The sequence below is a fragment of the Armigeres subalbatus genome, chromosome 1 (assembly GCF_024139115.2).
Source record: "Armigeres subalbatus isolate Guangzhou_Male chromosome 1, GZ_Asu_2, whole genome shotgun sequence".
Lineage (NCBI taxonomy): Eukaryota > Metazoa > Arthropoda > Insecta > Diptera > Culicidae > Armigeres > Armigeres subalbatus.
This window is the reverse complement of record NC_085139.1, coordinates 108,014,497-108,033,444: the sequence shown is the minus strand read 5'-3', so window position 1 is coordinate 108,033,444 and position 18,948 is coordinate 108,014,497. Positions and strand designations below refer to the sequence as shown.

The following is an 18,948-nucleotide window of genomic DNA, read 5'->3' as shown; positions in this document are numbered from 1 at the left end:
ACTCAAATTGGCTGTCAGGATTTGATAGTTGGCGGAAAGGGTTTCTATCGACGAGTAAATTTTTAATATGACATCAGAATTTAGTCGAATTGGATTTTATTTTCATTTCCACATCATTGTGAAATACGATTAACTTCATGTACTTCTACACACTCATCTCAACTCAATAATTAAAGGGCAGTCTATGTGTTTCTGTATTTTGAGAAATTTTGGATTGTCTTAGAAAATATATAAACCATAATCTTGAATTGCAACCCTTTTTATTGAGCTTTCCATGTCAACTCTTTTTGTTAAATACAATCAATACATCATCATTGTACTAAAAACTCCTATCAAGTAAAAATTTATTAATTTTTACTGAATAAACTTTCTTTAGATCACCCAGCAGAAGAACATACAAGTTGACGGCGTGTCGGAAAAAACGCTTTTTTTAAACTATTTTCTATCTCGCAGCAGACAACATAAATTTTACAAAAAAATCAAACGGATGCATGGCCATCCATTTTGACAAGTGGTTGTGTTTCGTATCGATTTCAAATGGAAATGTTATATTAAATATGATTTTTCTATAGCAGCAACGAGTGCTATGAGACCACCTACCTTTTTTTTCCAAAAAATGTCATTTAAAAGTTTCTCCGATTGTTATTAAACCGATTGCCTCCGGCATTGTTCTGACCAAAGCGATTCCCACCGCCACCCCCTCCATTGTTGAAGTTGTTGTTAAATCGCTGACCGCCTTGATTGCGCTGCCCGAACTGATTGCCACCGAAATTACCCCCAGCGTTTCTTCCACGTTGATTCTGCTGGAAACCGCCGCCACCACCCCGTCGGTTCTGGTACCCACCACTGTTCTGCCGATCCCTGCTATTATTGTAGTCGTACGGAATTTGATTGGCGAACGGATTGGGTAGCAACATTCCGGAACTGCTGGCATTGCGGGAGATTTCGCTCATCACCTGCTGCTGATACTGATTGATACGGCTGCTCAGTTGCTCGAAGGCGCTCAAATTGCCGCTGGCACTGGGTCCACTGCGATTGTTCGAATTGTTGTAGCCCGACTGCGAGCTGTTACTGGCAGAGCTTTGGTAGCTGCTATTGTTGGATGAGTTTCCGCCTGTGTGGAGAAGGACGATAGAATACCATAACGTGAGTTAAGTGAACTATCACAGCAAAAATAATAATTAGGCAAACTTTTACTCAATTCTTTACTAACTGTGCAGCAAACAACAAGTACAAGTCGAAACCGTTCTTCTAAATTTGAAGAAACATTATTTAAAATACTTATATTGTTTTATGAATCATACATTGTGAAAGCTATTATAAATTTAATTTCAAGCTAATGTGCCGCGTGACACTGCCAGTCATGACAAAACTATCGGCATTTAACTCGCCAAAGCTTGTAATTTAATACTCCGATCCGAAGGCATTATCTTCCCATTAGTCTTTGTTTGCCGAAACCAAAATAGAAACGCCTTTGGGTGCTACCGAACCACCAACAGAGGGATTTACGAGAATTTTCTTATTATACTTTTTGTTTTGCTTTAGAAAGCGAACCGCTCCAATTCACACAGAAAACTCTAAATGCGATAAAAATTGAAGAAAACAAAACAATCGGTAGCTGGATATGCCTTTCACTACGCGTAATGAATCGGAACGCAACCGAACCGATTTTCGAAGAAAGGAAGGGCAGAGGCAACACGGGAGCATGAAGGATGCGAGGAAGCATATCGGAGGAAGATGCGACCCGTCAGATAAAGGCACTTGTGAAGGCCTAATTGAACCTATCATTATCCTGCCATCAGACGACGACACGGTCGTCGATGGGCGGGAGAGTCTTCTTACGTGGGATCAAAATAATGGAATCCTTGCCATTGAAGAAGACACATCATCAAATATGCGTGTACGTGTTTGTCTCCTTTGGATTGTTCGTGCGTGATGTCCCCTGCTCGGGGTTGCCGCTTCCTGAAATCCCGTAGGCGAATAAATCTACCACGTGTAGGGTGCGATAGAGCACGGTAGATCTCGATTAGAGTTAACGCAAGCAATTCCGTTTATTTTGTATTTTTGGTATAACAAATGTCTAAAATACTGGGTATTCAGATAAAAATAAAACCGTAGGATTTTAAAATTTAAATTTTATTCTGAAGCAACAAAAATCATAAATCTATTTCGTTTGCTCTTCTGATTACAGACAAGCCCCTTCTTGCCCCAACCTTGCGAGCATCAAAAGACGTGTGTTTTTGCATTCACTTAACGCAAATAAACCTTTGCGCCCCAAACTTATTTTCCGCCCCCAAACTTCAACGATGCTTATGTTCTAAAATTCTCATTAAATTTTAAACCGATATGCTGCCGTCATACGCATATTTGTCCCATGTTTGCTGGGATTTCCTATGTACATGGGACAATTATGTGTAGAACGGCAGTATGGCAATCGCTGAGATCCTGGTTTTACTTCCCGAAAGCCTTCATGAAATCCGTAGGCCGTTTGAAAAAAAAATTGGATTTAGTTGTTCCAAACAAATTTCAATTCTCAAATTTTTAATATCACGATTTTCATTCAGTTTTCAAATTTTCCAGTTTGAATTTCTTTCAATTTTTAAATCTTAAAATTTTAAAATTTTAAAATTTTAAGATTTTAAAATTTTAAAATTTTTAAGTAAGGGGAAATGACGGCTTTGGCATGTTTTGTTCTATTATTGTCAGGGGGGTTTTTGTTGACCAAATTTTATGAAATTCAGTCACAATATTCTTTGATATGCAAAGAATGTTTAGAATGTTTAGGCCCAATTTAAGCATTATTGGTTATAGAAAACCCCCCTCACAATAATATAACAAAACCTGCCGAAGCCGTCATTTCCCCAATGAAATTTCTAAATTTTTAAATTTCTAAATTTTTAAATTTCTAAATTTTTAAATTTTTAAATTTTTAAATTTTTAAATATAATTTTTTTTTTAATTTTCAAATTTTTAAATCCTTAAATTTTTAAATTTTTAAATTTTTAAAATTCATTTTTTTTATTTTTAAATTTTTAAATTTTTAAAATTTCTTTTTTTTTTAATTTTTAAAATTTTTAAATCTTTATTTTTTTAAATTTTTAAATTTTTAAGTTTTTAAATTTTTAAATTTTTAAATTTTTAAATTTTCAAATTTTCAAATTTTTAATTTTTTTTTTTAATTTTCAAATTCTTAAATTTTTAAATTTTTAAATTTGAAAACTTTAAAAATTTTAAAATTTTTAAAATTTTTAAATTTCTTTTTTTTTATTTTAAATTCTTAAATTTTTCAATCTTTCAATTTTTAAATTTTTAAGTTTTTGAATTTTTAAGTTTTTAATTTTAAAATTTTTAAATTTTCAAATTATTAGATTTTAAAATTTTTAAATTTTTAATCTCTAAATTTTTTAAATTTTAAAAATTTTAAATTTTTAAATTTTTAAATTTTTAAATTTTTAAATTTTTAAATTTTTAAATTCTTAAATTTTTAAATTTTTAAATTTTTAAATTTATAAATTTTTAAATTTTTTAATCTTCAAATTTTAAATTTTAAATTTTTAAATTTTAAATTTTTAAATTTTAAATTTTAAATTTTAAATTTTTAAATTTTTAAATTTTAAATTTTAAATTTTTAAATTTTTCAATTTTAAATTTTAAATTTTAAAATTTTAAGATTTTTAAATTTTTAAATTTTAACCTTTTTAAATTTTTAAAGTTTTAAATATTAATTTTTTTAATTTTTAATTTTTTAAATTTTTAAAATTTCAATTTTTTTAATTTTTCAATCATTAAAATTTTAAATTTTTAAATAATATTAAATTTAAAAATTTTAAAATTATATTAAATTTTAAAATTTTAAAATATTTAAATTTTCAAATTTTTTAATTTGAAATCCTTAAAATCTTAAAATTTTAAAGTTTTAAAATTTTAAATTTTTAGATTTTAAATTTTAAATTTTAAAATTTTCAATTTTTAAAATTTTTAAATTTTTATATTTTTGAATTTTTATATTTTAAAATTTTTGAATTTTTAAATTTTTAAGTTTTTAAATTTTAAATTTTAAATTTAGATTTTTTTAATTTATTAATTTTTTAAAATTTCAAATTTTTAAATTTTTAAATTTTTAAATTTTTAAATTTTTAAATTTTTAAATTTTTAAATTTTTAAATTTTTGATTTGGAGAAACACAAACTAAACAAAGTGTCTGACAAAATGAAAAATTAAAAAGGTTAAGAATTTTAAAAATCAAACATTGAAGAAATGAAGAATTGAAGAATAAAAGTGGATTTTGCCAAAATTTAGAAGGGACTGTTTTTGTGCGTTCGAACGACGGTGTTCGAAAAGGGCTTGAATCTTTCATCCCCAAAAAAGCACTTTTCATGCATCAATAGGTCGCATTACATCGCATCATCTACTCAGTAGTGAATGGACAAGTGTATATTAAACAGTTGGTGTTTGATACAAAATGCGGAACCCCGCGACAAGCGATTGGCGTTCGCTACCTATAGCAGTCCCGAAACGGAAACAAATATACAAAGCGATGGGCATGTGCCGGAGGGTCATAATTATACAGCTTTGGCAGCATTAAAACGCAACAGCCAGAGTTAACGAGCCAAGCATGGGGCGGACGGTTTCGGATCGGGCCGTAACAATGGGTCCAAACACCTTCGATGTGTTGGATTGTAGTTGCTTGAATGCCCTCTCGAAAGGCATGGCATTATCGGATTAATAAGTTTTAAGCCTATTGGTAATGCATCGCGGAAAATGTGTAGCAGTGCATTTTAAACGATTTTCAACCTTTTTGCCTTTCTCGTATACAAAGTATACGTAAAGGCTATATGTTCGCTCCAAAAACGAATTTTTGATAGGAGGCCCGGAGACCCATAGTGTTATTTATCAGTCGACTAAGCTCGACGAACTGAGGTGATGTCTGTATGTGTGTATGTTTTGTTATGTAGTATGCATGCAGAGAATGTAAAATACGAATTAAAGTTTTTTAGAGAGTATATTTCGTGCGTTGCTTGAGAAATATTTCCTAGAATTCTATTAAAGAAAGTCCTTGACATTTTTTTTAAAGATTCCGATATTTCCATTTAATGATTCTCTAGCTTGTTGAGTATAACAAATGTCTATAAAATGTACATTCGAAACCACCCTGTCCATGCGAGAACAGTGCTTGATTTTTTAGTAGGTATTCGTGGAAATAGCAAGAGAACGAAATATCGGGCCGGTGACACTCGAGTGGGAATAATAGCGCGCAATGAGCGAGAAAAAATGAAAGAAACCAGACAATAAATAGCAAATTGATTTCGAGAGGCTTAATGCAGGCGCATTAATTTTTTTCTCGCAATGCCATCCAGCGAACGGTTCCTGGCATGTGAATGGTAGGAAGGGTGCAATAAGGAATCAAGGAATGTATTACCCATTATGAACTATGTACGAACATTCGGGTGAGATATCGGATAGAACATTATGCCCAGGATTTCGAAAATAAAAACTCAATGTTTAGTTAAAATGCTGATATTAAAGTTGAAGTTGGGTTTAAAAAAAAGCATTTTAGGAAGATAAATTCAAATATTTCTATGAATTCACATTTATTAACTTTAATTTTGATATTTTTTGAAATTTTATTTTATTTTTTCTGAGACTAAAAATTATTATTTGTGAATAGCTCCAGAAGAGAGTTTCACTTTCGTTTCTTTCTCTTTCGATTATAACAAAAATATATCAAAGTTTACATCGGATTTCTTGGCAGATAGCTTTGCTTAGCGTGCTAAAGTTAAAAATGTAAAACTAGCTCATATATTAACGAAAGAGAACGTGAACAAAGAGAGACTATCTTTTGTACATTAGACCTATTCCCAAAGCAATCTAGAGTTGTCCCATTACTGAGGCGGAATTCGAACACAACCTTATAATGAATAGGCTATTACGCCATTTATTATAATTATTGTTTTAAATATGAGAAAGGAAATTGAATGTATGGAAATTTAAACAAGTTACTTTTTACAGGGCTGGTAGCGACCAATGCCACTCAAAATAGTGACTTTAGTGACCAAAGCTGACGAAAAAAGGGACCAAATAGTGACTTTCAGTTGCAGAAAAAGTGACCAAATAGTGACTTTTAGTTTCAGTTGCAAGTTTGATGAGACGAATTCAAGTGTTTTTGGGTCGAAGGAGAATGTTTTTTCGTAATTTCTGGCGGAGAACATCTTTCACTCACCACTTTCTCATAACGAATCCAGAAGAGAAACGAAAATCGTGCAAGCTAACTTTTATCTACTCAGTTACTAAGTAAAATTATATTGGCCGCTCTTTTTTTAACCCACGGGAACTTTACTAAATATCAGTCAAAAGCAGGATTACTCAAAATTATGAGTAGTCCTGCTAGCAAATCAAATGTTTGCGCCACTGGAAGTGAACGAAACAAGGTTATCACTTATAAGACCTGTGTTTCTTTCCCGAAAAATAATTTCTACTTAAGAAAGATGCAGATTTGTCAAATGTGCCAAGGAAATTTTTGGAATTGTTAGTACGAAAGAAACAACAGTACGGATCGTTTTGGTAGAAAAAGAAACAACGAGCCTGGGATTAAACGCTCGACCTCCTGCTTATAATGCAGGACCATCGGGCTCGACTTCAGATTCAAAAGCTATCAAAAGCTAACAAATCTAACAAAATCTAAAAAAAAAATCTTACGTTTGGTCGGGGTTCAGCCAAAACGCACCAAGCGGCTTTTTGACTGACTTGTGATATTTTGTTCGTAGGTACAAGGACAACGGAAATCGTTTCATAACAATTCAAGCGTACATTTGCAATAGGATATCCTCATTTATTGGATTGAGGGATATCCGATACAATTTGCGATCAATTAAATCTGCTAAACGAAAGTTTGGGCAGAAAAATGGGTAATTTTTCGTTGGCGCTTGGTGCGTTTTGGCTGAACCCCGACCATTTATGCCATTTAAAATGTATAAATTATCATCATAATATATTTTGGAGAATTCTAAAATATTGATCGAAGTGGATGTTGGGAGGGAAAACGGCTCTTATTTTCTCATGTTCTTACAACAAAATTACTTTTGGGGATCCCTTACATATTTAATGTACCTCCGCTCAATTCGATTGCAGATAGATGCAATATATCGATATAAAAATAAATATCTTTATTTTACCAAAATACCACGCGCTGAGAATCATTTGGGTATTAATCGTTTTCTCTTAATCGATTTGTTTCGTTAATAACTCAACTGTTTCCAAAGTTACAACCGTGATTGTTGCGTCTGGTGCAAGATACAATAATCCTTTATCGCACCAAACCATACAATCTTCGGCAAACTATCGCAATTAACAAAGTAACAGTAACATGAATAGGGTACTGTTGAAATTATCGGGGTCCACCTTGTCCAAAATGCATATCGGGATTCTAACGTGTATCTGAAAATAATGAATTAATGCAGTTACGGCCCCATGATTCTAAGCACGAGGTTTTCTCCATGAAATGTATAACTTAACTTCACGGATGTATGGTAGTCTGTAACTGTTGTTGTTATCAGGGTTTCGACTTTTCGTTTCAATGAGACCAAAGCAAGCGTTTTTCGTGCCAAGGGAAAATCTAGTTTGGTTGTTTATGTTGAGGATCATCTTTCAGCCATCAATCTTTTCCTTAGAATTAGCATTGGAAGATGAACGAAAATCTTGCATATTAGATGAAAATCCTTTTTCGTTTCATTACTTTTACCTCTAACTCACTTTTCGCGAGAATTATCGCAGAACAATTACAAAATTGTATGGCCGCGCCGGGATTCGAACCCAGAATAGTAACAATAATAGCTGTTAGGATGCGCTTACTTTAGCCACACCACCACGCTATCTGTATGAAAGCGTTTAGTTATTTGTTCCACATAAGCTACTACCATTTGCATTGACGATGCCACGAAAAGACTCGAATATGAAAGAAAAAGAGCAAACCAACGATTAGCGGCAATCGAAGTGAGCGAAAAATTGTTATCACTCTCCAGGCTGTTTTTCTTTCCCGAAAAGCGATTTCTCCCCGAAAACTTACGTGAGGGAAAATCATGTGCTCCTGAGATTGAGTGAGCATTACGAACCCTGGTTGTTATTGATACATAATTGATTTTTTGGAGTGCTGTCATCATGAAAAATATTCGAAGGGTATTGTTCCTTCTCCAAGAACTTGCTTTAATGAACTCTGAACTTTTAAATATTTAAATAATATAAAAACGCAGATTTTTCGACTTGCTGTGCGTATTCATCAATGATTTTTGCTATGGAACTCGACAGCGCATGCCATCTTCGAAATTGGATAGTCTTGGGAAGACATAGATGTAATGAAGGGATTATTTAAACGATATCTACTCAATAAATATTTTTTCGAGCAAACCCTTCATTACATCTATATCTACAAAAAAATTATCTGCTTTAGCACAATTTATATTTTCTTGAATTTTCTCGCCAATTTTATGTGTGACTAATGAGAGATCAAGTCCCCTCATATTGGGGCAACAACTAAAAATTCAAATATCTTTAAATTGTAATGGAATGCAGGAATTTTTATCAGTGCAGACAATTTAGCATACTTATGGCTTTGTGCTGTAAAAAATGATATCATTTGGTCATTGTTGGGAGGAGATGTTCAAATTCTTTGTGGCCACTTAAAAAAACTTCAGGAGGGACAAAACACAGTAAGTAATAGAGTAAACAAGATTGTCAATCCAAAAAACAACTCGCCATATAATGATCATTTGTCTAGACTCTAGAGGATTTATTAGAAAATACCACCAAGTCTCCCAAGGGGTCAAGTCTCTCAAGGAATCAAGTCTCCAAACCTTCCCTTACTGTGGAAAGCCTGATAGTTAAAAAAAATCACACAAATAGGCAGGTCTCCTGCTTGCATGACCATATACGAATTTATAAATTCTGACGTAAAACACCTTTAATTAGCTACTGGTGAAATGCCAATAAGAGCGAGTAAAATTGCTGGCGAAGTTTCAGAGCAATCATTTTCCCAAGATCCGTAATTTCATTTCCGCCACGAACAAGTGACTTTAGTGACTTGAGGTCGAAAAAAGAGACTTCTTAGTGACTTGCTCGAAAAAAGTGACCAAGTCACTAAAAAGTGACCCGCTACCAGGCCTGTTTTTATCATTATATTCATTATCTTAAATGGACACACCAACACCAGACATTCCCAGTATTTTGAGCATTGTTCCTTTAATTACTTCTTCCACAATAAAAAAAACTATTATCTTACAAGTTAAGCGCATTTTACACCTCCCGTGAACGTGAACGTGAACAAACTGTTTTTCGATAATAACTTCTTGATACATACTCAAATCGTGAGGGAATCATGTTCAAATGAAAGGCAGATGCTGCATTTAGTAGTGAGATGCATAAAAACATGAAAAACATCAAAAATGTCAGATTTATGAGCATTCCACGGTCATACCTGTGAAATCATCGTGAAATCGTATCTGCGGTGAACTCATCGCAAGTGTATACGCGACGGTGAACATGAACGTGGAGCTGTGGTGAATTCAAAAATACAAGGAGAATAGATTGATTTGGATTGGGAGTTCACACCGACCGAGAGTGTTTACTGTTCTCGTTGAATCGGTTTCGGTGGATTCCTGCTTTGTGTGTCGCTGTTGCTCATTTTACTACTCGTATCGGTTTGGTCGGAAGGAAATTAACTCAGTAGTATCTCATAAATGAATTCTCGCTTAACTTTTCAAAAGGTCCTAAGTAACATTTTTTTCATGATTTAATTTGAATAATGCAATCAACGTATTTCATGTCAATCTGTTGATTGCAATACTCAAATTAAATCATGAAAAAAATGTTACTTAGGACCTTTTGAAAAGTTAAGCGAGAATTGTGTTTCTTTTTTATTATTTGGTAATATTATTTTTTCTTTTTAAATATTTATTTTAATACTTCAATCATTCGTATATTCAATCGAAAAATTTATATTTTCATAGATAGATTACTTCATTCATAAAAAAATAATTCATTCTTTTTCTTCTTCTTCTTCCTCTTCAATGGCTCTATATTACCACTGAATCTTGGCCTGCTTCTTTACTCAATATTCCATTAACATTTCCACAGTTATTATTTGTTGTTTCTATTCTGTACCCGTCCATTGCATGGATATGTGTCTTATGTTGCAAGTACAAAGATACGCTATGGCCAGTGAGTCGAGATTGCCGAAAACCCGAAAAAAATCTTTTAGACCGCAACGAAAATCGAGAATACTTCGCCTTTGCTGACAAGGCTAACTAGAAACCATTGTATTTATTCATAATTTTTTTTTTTTAATTTTATGATTTATATTTGATGTAATAGTTAATTTATATACAAAAGAAATACGACTGGAAGATTTGGTTTTTTATTGGTGTTTTATTTTTATTAAATTATATTAATTTATACGGGTCTCCAGTTAGCCTTGCGAGCAAAGGCGTAGGATTCCCAACACAAATGGCGAGTTCGATTCTCGGTCCGGCCTAGAATGTTTGCGGTTGGAAACATTATCGGCTCCCTTCCAGTGTATAGTGTATCCATTTTACTTGCCACACAAGATACATACTTATGCGATTGACAGCTTTCAAATTATTCTAGAAGGTAAGCCAAGTTTCAGTGGAGCAAATGCACAATGGGAAAATCCGATTTCGAAGGAGGAATTTTTTAACTTTCTTTACGAGCGATTAACAGAAGAAATCAAGGGCTTATTCGAAAGAGAATTTTCCAAGAAGATTCAGTGAGTGCTGTTTCATTGGACGTGGAACACTTCTGTATGTAGATATTGAGCATGTTTTGCCCCAATGTTCCATATATCACGAGTTTTCATATTTTTTCTATATTTTATCTTTAGGCAATTTCTCTAAAATTGTGCACATCTCTTCACTGTGGATCCATAGAGGTGCACTAAATATGGTAATAGTTAGAAATTTAAGGGATTTAGGGGTCAAATAGGCATCAAAGTGCATTTTATGTGAATTTTTCATGTATTCTGTAAAAATAAATAATATTTACAGATAATTGTTGATATTATTGTCCAAAAATGTTGTACAGACATTAATAAATGTTTGTGAAACAATAACTAATGAAGTAAATCATTTTGCAAATGTTTTGTTTTGTGATTTATTGGATAAAATACGATTTTTAAATACTTCTTGATAGAGCCGATGCCGAACATTTCCAAACCATACCCGATCGCACAACTAGACAAGAGTTATCATATTATTTGAAAGTCGATGTGACAATCGATAGGATGAGATCGGAAATATTCTTTTCTCATGCCTTTTCGCCCAAATTCCTCTATGCAATTATATAGCTCAATAATTGTGAGTTAATAGATGATGGAGTAATGTTAATTTAATGATAATTTGTCAATAATACTATGAAAATAACAAATACTCGTGTATTGCATTGAAAAATTGATTCGAGGGGTTTTTGAGGTCAACAAGCTCAGAAGCTTATTTTATATTAAAAATAAATTCACAAAAATGCGCTTTGATGATTATTTTAGCCCAAAAACACTTTAATTTTCAACTTTTGCCAACAAAATATGTATAGTGCTAGTGCTAGTGTATAGATCCACAATGAAGAGGAAAACACAATTTTAGTACAATATTTTACAGATAAAAGGACGAAAAATATAAAAAAAAAGATTTATGGGACACAGGCGTAATACGAGCTCAATAACTACATACAGTAGTATCCCGCGTCTATAAAAAATCACTCACTGAATTTCTTTGAAAATTTTCTTTTGAATAAGCTCTCATTCTCCTCTGTCGTCCGTGAAAAAAGTTATCCTATTTTGTAAAAATATATATATTTAATGAGCTTTTAGACTTGTATGACCCCAAAGTCCCCTATAATTCAATACATTCAATGAAATATATGATTATTTGTTATTTTCTTTATATCATTGGCAAATATCATTTAAATTAATAGTATTTTAAGTTTCGCTGGTAACAAATCGCGTCGATCACTTTTTATGCACCTTTAAAATCGTCGCCAATATCTTTAATTTAAATCTGTGTTAATGCAAAGTCAAATCATTAAAACATGCAAAAAAAGTACTCAACTTCTGGAAATAATCTGATTATTGAAATCAAACAATTTTGTTCGTAGTTGATCTGACAGATCTAATGTCCATGTTTGCTGGCGACAATTTGCTTTGCGACGATTTCAAATTGACGCGGCCGGAAAATTCAAATAAATTGCATTTTGAAGCTTATTAAACACCAAAATCCCTGAAATTTTCAACTTTTTCCAGCAAAATATATGTAATGCCCTTCTGTCGATCCACAGTGCAGAGATAAACACAATTTTAGACAATGTCCTAAAGATAAAATGACAAAAAATATGTAAACTCGTGATGCATGGGACATTGGGGCAAAACGAGCCTCACAACTACATACAGAAGTGTTCCACGTCCTTAATTCTTAAATTCTTTGGAAAATCCTTTTTTGAATAAGCCAACTAATCTCTTCTGTAAGTTTTCCGTAAAGAAAGTTATTATTTTTTTCTCTTTTGAAAGCGGATTACCTAATGTGCAATGAAGGAAATTTTTTTTTGTGTATTTTTTACAACACCATCATTATTGTTCATTAATTATAATTTATTCATTTGCTTATTTATTGAGTCACTGATTTACTAGGTTTCAAAATAAATTTATTGATTTATTATTTTTTGTTGTTGATATATTAGATTTTTGAGTGATTAGTTTATTAATTTCTTTTTAATTTATTAATTTACTGTTCATAAGAGCATAACTTTTCCATATAGATAGCAAATCATGTAAATATTTGACAGTTATGCTTGCAGCGGCAGTTTAGTAATTTATTAATTATTAATTGATTAATTTATCAATTTTTTTATTCATCATTTTATTAATTTATTATTTCATTGATTTATAAATTTGTTTATTTATCAATTTGGTAATTTAATAATTTATTAACATACTTATTAACATAACATACCATATTATGAAATATTTTTTATTATTTTACTATTTTATGTTTGAATATTTTATTATATTTATTTATTTATTTTTATTCAATAATTTATAAATTCATTCATTTCTGAATTTATTAATCTAAAAAATTATCCATTTATTAGTTTTTCAAATCAATAATTTTGTAATTTAATCGATTGTTCATTTTTTAATTTATCAACCCATTAATTTGAAGTCATTTATTTATTTATTAATTCTTTTGTTTATTCAAAGTCTTAGCTATATTAGTTATAAATGCTTGGCATACTTTTTCTGCTTTGCTACTACTGAATCATTTGATATGCTTCCGATATGCTTGTGCATCGTCTCTGTTGTTCACGGTGAACAGATTTTCAGAATGCTTTTGCCATTCGAACGTGAACTAGCTCCGTGGAATTTTTTTACCTGATTTACCAGAGAAAGCTTCTCTCCTCTCTGATATATACACCATATACGCCATATATCCACCACAGCAATACAGGGAGAATGAAGAATCCAACAAGATGTGTAGCTGCCTCTCTGACGTTTTCATCCTGCCTGTCTGTCCGAGCTTGTTTTTTTGTATGCACATGTTCGTATGCTCTTTGCGTTATGACCGTCCACGAGGTACAAATATTAATAATAAATATTATTCTGAATGTTTGTGATTAGCTATAGGGTATCTGTTCCATTAATAATAACATGCTCCTATATCAATAACATTCGCGAAACAGGCAATTTAGGCTCAATTTGTGTCGTGTTTTGTTGTAATCCTGCTGCTGAAAAAATCACAAAAATGGAGAAATAAAACAATTTGCGCACCGATTCTTTGTTTTCGAATGGTATTGATTTGGATACATGGTATGAATTCAAGGAGCAGTTCCCCTATATGAATTTATTCAATAAAGGTGTTTATTTGAAAATCAGAAAACATGAATTCCATGAAAACTCAGGAAAATTATATCTTGTTTTGTCAAACAGTCTATGTGACTTATTTACATAATTTGGATAATGACTATCAACAAAATCTCAGCACAGCAAAAAATATTAAATGCATATTAAGACTTTCAATAGTAAGCACAACAATTATATACGATACGATATGTGAGCAATTGAATTTTATACACCAAAACTTGAGCAAAAATTGGAATTTTTTATTGGCGAACTCTTGTCAAATATTCTACACTGGATTCTGTTTTTACACGATTTACATTTTCTCAATTTTCCACTCATCCTAAATTTTTAACGCATATTAATTATCATGTGATTTTTCTTTGATTTATTCTGGATTTTTTGAATCATGTTTCGAAGAGTTTGGTGGTAAATTGAAGCCAAACGATCAAAAAAACGAGCAAAAAAAATCGTCTAAAAACAAAATCCTGTGTAAATTTACAAAAAAAGAGATAAAGAAAAGTATTAAACAAATGTAAGCCAAAAGAGAAAGCCAAAAATTGTATCTAGCAAAAGTAAAAAAAAAAATAATTCCTCATCAAATTAAACTTGTTACTACATGTCAAAATCAATCGTTCAAATGGGGTAGAAGTCACTAGATAGAAAATTTGAAGAAATTTCTTCTCTTTTCGTACATTCGTATTTTCTTAACTATAATTGCATAATTGAACATTATTGTATTAATGTATGAAACAGAATGAATATGTGAATTACATGCTTCGTGGGTAGGTTTGCCAGAACTACTCAAACTCGCTAGAGTTAAATAAAACCATCATCGACAAAACGCATTCGCATTCTCACGAGTTCGTGAGTGATTACTTTCCATCTCATTTATTTTTATTTTCGTATCTCTCTGTTCAGTAGATTTGCTTCTTGCAACATTACAAATTGCTTCACATTTCAATTGCATTATCAATTTATTTAACTAATATTATTTCATTCAACGAATATTTGATAAATTAATGTTTATACATTTCGAAGAAAATCATTAAAAATGTAGGCCAACATTCTTGTACATAGAAAAATCTAGCAATTCTGTATGACCCAATTTGTGTATGTAATGATCCTGTACAAAATTATATAGATAATTTGACAAAATGTGTTGTTCTCTCCTTTGATGCATACCAGTCGAAAGAAAATATTTGGATTCAGGTCAATTGACCACCGGAACTTGTTAATTCAACTTTGAACGCAAAATGTATACATTTGGTAGCACAGTTGAAAATTTGCCATTCAGAAATCATTAAGTATATGTAACTATTGACTTTTCATAAAAAATTCCGAATATTTAAACGAAAATTACGATTAAAATTAAATAACTTGATCAACATCGTTCCTTAGATTACCCACTCAAATAATTCATATACATTAGAGTGGGGCGCAGTTGTATGGAAAAACGAAAATTTCGTCCGATCAAGTGAGATCAAGGTTTTTCTGAATCATTTTGGGACCCCAATCAACTGTGCAAAATATGGGCTCGATTGGTTGCGACCTCGCATGCCGCATCGCGTTTTAAATTTACATGGAGATTAGTATGGGAAAACGTACTTTTTTACATTTTTGCTATTAGCGGCTTCAATTTATCATCAATCACGTGACTCAATACGTTAGCATATAGTCTGGAAGATGCCGAAAGACTTTGCCGAAGAAGGTACATAGCTGGAAGGTCTACAAAAAATGTTATTACGTTTCGAAAATTGATTGTTCAAACCATATGCGAGAAATCAATGTTTCTGCCAGCACTACCGCACGACCTATGGTTATCGAAGGGCAACACCCATATTCCTTCTTGTCGGATTTTTTTCTTTGTGAAATGATTCCGGATAGCTCCCATTAGCTCTAGTGCCCTATAAGATCAATTATTTTAAAATAACTTTCAGTTAAATTATTGGTCTACGTAGTTCGGCAGTGCTGGCAGAATAAACGATTTTTTGCATATGGTTTGAACATTCAATCTTCGAAGCGTTATAACTTTTTTCGTAGACGTTCCAGCAACGTGCCTTCTTCAGCAAAGTTTTTCAGCATCCTTTGGGTTATACTTTAACGCAATGTGCCACTTGGTTTACGGTGAACTGAAACCTGTAGTAGTAGAAATGCAAAAATATACGTTCTCCCATACTAATTTCCATACAAACTTCAAACGCGATGCGGAAAGCGAGGAAGCAACCTATCGGTCCCAAATTCTGCACAGTTGTTCAGGACCCAGAATGGCTTCGAAAAACCATTGATTTGAAAAAATGACCATGACGCCCCACTCTAATATACATATATGCGACAATATGTTTCATTTTTATTTTCTTCGTTTACTACTGCACACTTACTTGCTGCCTGCATTCGTGGGCAATAATTCAACACTTCCAACTAGACTCGATTGTCCACGACGATGTTCACTGTGAAATTATCGCTCTTTCTCACCTCTTGTTCATGTTCACGTTCACGGGAGGTGTACAGAGGGCTTTAGTACTTGAATGGAAGATTTGAAACATTTCTACCAGCTGAGGGTGTTAAAACTCATTTTAATCTCAAAATGACTTTGTGAGTTTTTCTTTATCCTTAAGCCCCAAACACAATGTCTGCGGAACGGCGACGGTAACGGCAAATTTGACCCCTTATATTTTCTGTCAAATTTGCCGTTTCCGTTGCCATTCCGCTAACATTGTGCTTGGGGCTTTACGGTATTGACCCCATTTTATTAGAAATAATTTGACAGTTTTTCACTCCGCCGGTCTCTGGTTGCTAGATTTTATCACTCCCCGAATTTGTCTATCTCCGATTTTATCACGTCCACCCGATTCTATCACGTCGATCCAGTTTATTGACATCCTATTGTTTAGCCCATCGCCAGATCGTAGCCAGGATGTCCCGGGCTATTTTTTTTCCATACTGCGTTTCACTGATAACAGCGGGCTATGTCTATTGGTGATGATGACATCGTGCTTGTCACCGGCTTGCGTGTTCGGTGGATCACGCGCTTGTATTGCACTTCGCTTCGGTCAAGGCAATTGCGATACTCCACAGTTTACAGTAGCCATCGAGAAGGATATCTGAAGTGAAACAATTACATAGTATGCAATAGCTCGTGGGGCCATCCTTGGCCGTGCGGTAAGATGCGCTGCTACAAAGCAAGACCATGCTGAGGGTGGCTGGGTTCGATTCCCGGAGTCGGTCTAGATAGTTTTCGGATTGGCAATTGTCTCGACTTCCCTGGGCATATCATCGTGTTAGCCTCTTGATATACGAATGCAGAAATGGTAACTTGGCTGAGGAACATCGCAGTTAATAACTGCAGAAGTGCTTAATGAACACTGCGAGGCGGCAATGTCCCAGTGGGGGATGTGCACGTCGTTCAGAATAATTTGACGCTTACCAAGGCGAGTTCCATTAGAATTCCTTTCCAACTAACATACTATTCCTTTCCAGTGCACTCATGGAGAGGCAGAGGATTTCTCAGTCTCTTGTAGCAATGAGTGTCGAACTAATTGAATTTGAATTATCTTTATTTACGAGATTTTCGGCCCTAGGCCGGTTCATCTCGTAATGTGTCGAACTAATTTTCCTCCCCTAATCCTCATTGACTGCGAGGACGAGGCCGGTATCGTTATTGGTCTTGAATTTAAGAAACTCCAAAGCATGTACAGTGAGAATAGCTTTCTAGTCCCAAGAAAACTATTCCTTTGGTGAACTGTGCATATTTCAGGATGTCTACTCATCTGTAAAAAAAAGTAGAAGGTTGTATCCGAGACACGACCGCCAATTGGACGTAGGATTACGTTAGCCATTGAAAGTGATGTCTGTGCTAGAGAATGCATGCATATTGAATGCCAGTCTGAACCTGGTGAGAACATGTTTATTCCAAGATTACCCCTTTTTAGTAGGTGCTGGGATTAAAGATGATATTCGATTAAAAATATACACAACTGTTAGCAATTTTCATACTTATTTGAATAAGGGGTTGTTCTGCTGCTCCCAAGCAATTATGAGTTGCACTTTGAAGAAATTTCGTCTTAGCTCAAACTTCTCCCATGTAATTTGATGGTTATGATAAGAACCAATTTTGTTTTTCCCACAATACGCCTATTCAATCACAAGCAGCAAAAAAGCTTATGATTTGTACTTTGAAAAATATTTGTCTCGGCTCAACCTTCTCTCGTGTGAAATTATGATTCTGAAAAGAACCCATTTGTTTTCAGTAATGCACCTTCCCAATCACAAGCAGCGACAAAATCGAAGCAGAATCTAGAGAAAATTTCATTTCATTGTCACTGACCCCAACGTCAGCCACTCGATAAGTTGCCAGTAAAACGCGATAGACACCATCCATGCGAATCAATTTTCGCAGCATCTCCCTCCGAAGAGCGCTTGCGCTGCTGCCGACGCCAAGCGATTATAATTTGCACTTTGAAGAACTAAAAGAAGAAAAAGAAGAAACTTTATTGGCCCTGGTTATGTACGAAAGCACTGGCATCAAATGAACGGAAGGCGGAGCAAGCAAGCCGGTACCAATGATACGGCTCCCAAAGGGCGGGGCCTCGGTCTCCATGCAAACGTATTCTGACCAGCCAAAGTCTTGTTTTCTCGACAGAATCGGCAGGACAATTGCATCGCAGCGCCAGAACAGACACCACCGGCGGTGAAAAGGCTGTGGAAAAGGCAACAGCGATGATGGTTGCTACGGGCGGCGGCAGCGACAATGGTTGCTACGAGTGGCGGCAGCAAGGCTAAGAGAAACATCATCAAGGGCGTCTCATCGAAGTCGTCGAGCATCATAAACAGCCTCGTAAACGACAGCTTCGTGCGTATCGAGCTGGCCAAGCCCGCCGTCTCGGAGGGTTCCAAAGTCGTCACCAAGTAAGTCAGCTCCTAGTGAATGAACTAGGATGCAGCTCCACTTAAAACGGCCCCAGTCTCACTCAAAGAGGAAAGGAGTTTTCATACCGCGCACGCAGGAAATCAAAATTTTGAAATTAATTTCCACTTCACTGCTACTGATGCCACTGTCA

The 18,948-nt window shown here is 33.8% G+C and overlaps 1 protein-coding gene across 1 annotated transcript in view; it reads right to left on the bottom strand.

The window, feature by feature from the left end:
* Nucleotides 1-243: 243 nt before the first annotated feature.
* The window catches only part of LOC134204694 (5'-3' exoribonuclease 2 homolog), a 48,166-nt gene continuing 29,461 nt past the window's right edge, over nt 244-18,948 (bottom strand). Inside the window, exon 4 of the mRNA XM_062679477.1 lies at nt 244-1,114. Coding sequence (XP_062535461.1) covers nt 624-1,114 — 491 coding nt within the window. The 3' untranslated portion in view covers nt 244-623. The remainder of the gene's footprint in view (nt 1,115-18,948) is intronic.